The sequence below is a fragment of the Pelecanus crispus genome, chromosome 9 (genome assembly GCF_030463565.1).
Source record: "Pelecanus crispus isolate bPelCri1 chromosome 9, bPelCri1.pri, whole genome shotgun sequence".
In the NCBI taxonomy this organism is placed as follows: domain Eukaryota; kingdom Metazoa; phylum Chordata; class Aves; order Pelecaniformes; family Pelecanidae; genus Pelecanus; species Pelecanus crispus.
Window position 1 is genome coordinate 29,695,667 of NC_134651.1, and position 4,860 is coordinate 29,700,526.

The 4,860-nt window shown below is 60.3% G+C and overlaps 1 protein-coding gene across 1 annotated transcript; it reads right to left on the bottom strand.

Moving 5' to 3' along the window:
• Positions 1-1,520: 1,520 nt before the first annotated feature.
• SOX14 (SRY-box transcription factor 14) lies at positions 1,521-2,243 on the bottom strand. Its single transcript, XM_009488255.2, has one exon. It carries the CDS (start codon positions 2,241-2,243, stop codon positions 1,521-1,523), a length of 723 nt encoding a protein of 240 aa, XP_009486530.1.
• Positions 2,244-4,860: the final 2,617 nt, after the last annotated feature.

Sequence of the window (4,860 nt, forward strand, 5' to 3'; positions counted from 1 at the left end):
CCGTCTCTGCCCCCCTCTGCAGCGAGACTCCCTCCCTTCACAAAGGGGCCCCGATCAACAGCCCCCCCCAAACATCACTAACTGATCCGGACAAGATGCTAATCCAACCCACCCCCTCCCGTCACCACCAACACCCCCCTCCAAATCTTTCCTCGCACCGGTAAAACTTCAAAGCCGCGGAGGCAACTTGGGAAAGCCCGGTTCCCCGACGGGGCGGGGGCCGGGGCGCAGGGGAGCAGCCCCCCGCAGATAGTCGGGTTTCCCGCGGCTCCATCCCTGCTTTTCGGAAGTTTTCTCGCCCCGCAGCCGCGTTTTCCCGACGAGCTCCAAACGGAGCCCGACCCGGCCCGGTAAGGCTCCAAACCGGCCCCGAGCCGGTGAGACCGGCTACCGGGGGGGTCGGGACGGGGAAAGCGGCCCCGCGGCGAAGGCCGGGGCTGCGGGCGGAGCTCGGCCCCGCCGCGGGCAGCATCGCCCGCAGCCCCAGCGGCCGCCGGTGCGGGACGCGGGGCTGGGGAGCCCGGGCACCGCATTTACACCACGCAGTTGCCTCGTTAGATGACAGATTGTCTTTATTCAAAACGTCTTTGTTCAACAAATGAAAAGGTTTAACGAGGTAACATCCTGCCGGATACATATTTTTTTTCTTTTTCTTCTTCCCCAAGACATTGTGAAAACATATTTAAATTACCTTCGGTTTTTATTCGGTTTTTCGTTAGTAGTAGTAGTAGTATTAATTTTTTACAATTCTACTGCCTGACTTCATACCTGACGCTCTGTCTAAAGTAAACTTAGATCTAGTCTCACTGGATCACACAAATTTAAGGACTATCTGTTTTAAATTAAGCAAACACTATCATATGTTTTAAATATAAATGTTTCTCCCCCTCTTTTTTTTTTTTGTTTTTAACTTTGAGGTCCCCTTTTCTGACATGAAAAGCAATTTTACCTAGTAGTGCGTGGTGGCAAAATATATATATATATTTATATATATATAACACAGCTGATCTCGTCTTTTAATGTGCAAAAGGAAAACAAACAAACAAACAAAATATCATAGTAAGACCGCGACTTCCCAAAGTCAAGTCCAAGTGACATGAGACCCTGGAGAACTCGTAGACATTAAGAGAATAAATAAAAATCGAAACCGCCTCTCTCGCTCGCTTTTTTTTCTTTTTCTCCCCCGCTTTGACCCGAAAGGGCAGTTCAAGATTCGCTTTTTTTTTTTTTTTTTAAACACATTTACAACTCTTACAAGTGCCGGGCTCCTATCTGACCCCGCGATTGCAGATCCCCCCCCGAGCCTGGGGCCAGCTCTCAGGGCGAGGTTTAGGCGAGAGCATTTCCGAGTCCCCGAGGCAGCGTCCGCGTCTGTCCCGGCCCGGTGGCGGGCAGCAGAGTCCTGTTTCGGGTGGCCTTTTGCTTCTGCAGGTTTTATGTACATGCACACGAAGGAATCCCAGTTCCAGCTGCCACCCGGGGCGGGACGGGACACACGCCTGTAGGGGTGTGGGTGGGTGTTACATGGCAGTCGCATGTGCTGAAGAATAGGGGTCTATCCCAGTCTTGGTCATGCCTGGGAATAATATGTAGGCAACTGGAGGTTGCAAACTGGAAGCTGACCAAGCGGTACAGTTACATGGCACGACATAGCCCGGGTTAGTTGGCGAGGGGTGAGTGTGGGTGTGTTGGCTGGGGCAGCTCAAACTGCCAAACGCCCCGTTCTGGTATCCCAAGGTGGAGGCGTAGGGCAGGGTGCTGGTGGCTAAGGTGTGAGGAACCTCAGTCATCTTCTGAATGGCGCTGGAGCTGAACTGGCTGGGGTCAAGTAAGGAGTAAGGTGCTGAGGTGGGAGGCAGGAAAGCCCTGGCCTTCTCCGGGGAGCTCAGCAGAGAGTCAGTGGCCCCCACGGGAAGCCCGGCGGCCTTTAAGGGGTCGGTTTCCCCGAGGTAAGGCAAAGGGAAGACATACCTGTCCTTTTTGAGCAGGTTCTTGGGCTTGCGCCGGGGTCTGTACTTGTAGTCGGGATGCTCCTTCATGTGCTGTGCCCGCAGCCGCTTGGCCTCGTCGATGTAGGGGCGCTTCTCCGCCTCGGAGAGCAACTTCCACTCCGCGCCCAGCCGCTTGCTAATCTCCGAGTTGTGCATTTTGGGGTTTTCCTGGGCCATCTTGCGCCGCTGGCCGCGGGACCACACCATGAAGGCGTTCATGGGGCGCTTGATGTGGTCGCTGGGCTTGGACATGCTTCGGCTGGGCGGGCGGGCGGGCGGCTCGGCGGGGCGCTGCGGTGTGGGGCGCGCTGGGGGCGCCGGACGGCGGCGGGAGGAGGAGGAGGAGGAGGAGGAGGAGGCGGAGGCGGCCGAGGGAACCGGAGGAGCGGGAGGAGCGGGCTCAGCTGATCATCACAGGTCCTCCGCCAACGCCGTCCCCGGCGGGAGCCCTGCCGGGGCGGGGCGCGGAGAAGCGCGGAGGGGCGCGGAGGGGCGGCCCGCGGGGCCCGGCGGGCGGCTAGGCGGGCGGCGAGCCGCCGGGCGCAGCAGCGGGCCGGCGGTGGGGACGCGGCGCGGCGCGGGGCAGTTCAAAGGCGAGGGGCTGCGGCGCGCAGGCTGACATAGCGGCAGGGCGTTCACAGCGCGGCCGGGCGCCCAATCAGCGCGGAGGGGGACCCGCTTAAAAAGAGAGGGAGAGAGGAAGGGCGAGAGGAAGAGGAGGGGAGGGGACAGGGGAGGGGGGAGGAGGAGGAAGAAAGGAGGGGAAAGGAGGACACCCCCCTCACCCCCCCTTCAAACGCGCAGATTAAGAGGCAGGCTTTTGTGAGCTGCTGCGCTGCTAGCAGCTGCGGGGGAGGCCAGAGAAGCGGTGGGGGGGGCAGAGCCGAAGGAGGTCGTCCCCATCCTGCCCGCATCCCGCCGGTGTGCGGAGCGGGACGGGTCCCGGTGCCCTCCAGGCTCGCCGCCGCTGCCGCCGTCGGGGCTGTGAGCGCTGCGCTCCGCCGTGCGCCGGGCCGCTCTCCCGCTTACAACCCCCCCCCACCCCCCGCTTTCCTGCTCCGCAGCCCCGCTTAACCCCGGGAGCCGGCCCGCGTCCCGGCTTGCTTTGAATAATTGCCTGCCTCCCGCGAAACGCCCGTGGGGAAAATATTTATTAAATGGAAACAATTGTCCCGGCTCCCGGGGGGGACCGCGTTTGTTCCAGGCTTATTGGTTTTTAGCACCTGCTTTGGTTAACAAACCTGCTCCGAAAAGCCCCCGCCGGGCCGCCCCCTACCCCCGCCCGCCCGTTTCCGAGAGCGACCGGGAGAGAAACGAGAAGTCGGGCGGGCGGCGCGGCGGGGGGGGGCTCCCCGGGCCAGGCGGGAGGGCGGCCGTCCCGGCCCCTCCGGGCTTCCCCCGTACCCCCCGCCGGGGCACGGCCGCCGCTCCGCCGGTAACTTCGCCTCCCTCCCGGCGGGGAGCGGCCGCCGCCGCCGTCCGCTCCGTGCCGGGGTGCCGCTATTGGTGGGTACCTACCTACCCCCTTCCTTCAAATAACAACAACAATAATAACAACAACAACAACAACCGCCCTCGACCTTATTTCCTGCTTTCTTCCTTTCCGCTTGCAATAAATGACTTTCATTTCCCGGCAGAGCCGTGTGCGTGCGGGGCCGGGGAGGAGGAAGAGGAGGAGGAGGGAGAAGAGGGGGGTATATGATTTAGAGTCCGCTCACCTGGACGGGGCCGGCAGCGCCGCGGGCTTTGGCTCTGCTGCCGCCAGGGCCATCCCAGCGGCTTTTTTCGTTGCGCCCAGAAATGCGCCGCGAATTTCTCAGCCCTCGCCGGGAGCCCCGTGCCCAGAGCGGGGGCTGCGGGCGGGACTCCCCCGGGGCGGCACCGGACCTTCTCCGGGGAAATTTCCCCCTTCCCCAGGTGGGCTCCCTCGAGCCTGCCCCCCGTCCCCAGCAGCCACTGTGTGCATACAGGACCCGCAACAAAAAAAGGGGGTGCAGGCGGCCCCTTCCACCCCGGTGCCCCCTCACGGGCGCATGCTACGTTAACATCACTCGGGGCCTTCCGTGCCACGCGTGGTCTCCGTGGCCCCGTCGGGGCGCTCCCGCGGGCCGGGGCGTGGGCGCCCGAGCGCTGCCCGCCCCGGCAGGCACCTGAGGGCTTGGACGTGGCCGTGGCAGGGTGACACGCGTGGAAACTTATTTTTTACCCCAATTCGCCCGTGGAAGCAGCCATACCAGCGGCCCCGGCTGCCGGCGCTCTGCCCCCCAGGCTTGCGCGGCCGCGCTTAACATCCGCGGTTAAACCCGCGCTGGCGCCGCTTCCCCCGACCCCCTCGCCTCAGTATAGTGTGTTTTCCCCTCCGCCGCTTAAAATACAAAACTCCCTTTGTTTTCATTGTTTATTCTCAGATTCTTCGGGAGGGGTGGGATTATATCATTCGTCATCCCTCGCGGAGATTAAACGAGGGAAACCTGGCGTCGTTCTCAAAAATCCGTGTAGCAAGACAAATCGTTGGGAAGGGAGGCTCTGCCTGCTCCTGAAAAGTCTTTCCAATCAGTTAATGTTGCTTCACAATATTAATGATAAAAAATCGGCAGCCTTGCTTTCATTGGCTGGTGCATTTGCCTTGATGCATCACACACTCTCCGATCAGCTCGGGGCATTTCGGGCTGTATTTTGTTCATTTACATCCCATATATGCCCCCGTTAAATAAAGGTAGAAAGGAAAAGAAAGATTTCCTTCCAGATGCCAACGCCTACATCCTTAAATACTTCCGTTTTTACCCTAAATCGCCTGTCCTAGAAGGGCATCTGTTGCAGTTGTACATCCCTCAAGAACGGGTTTTATAAACTTCGTACCTTTTTTTTT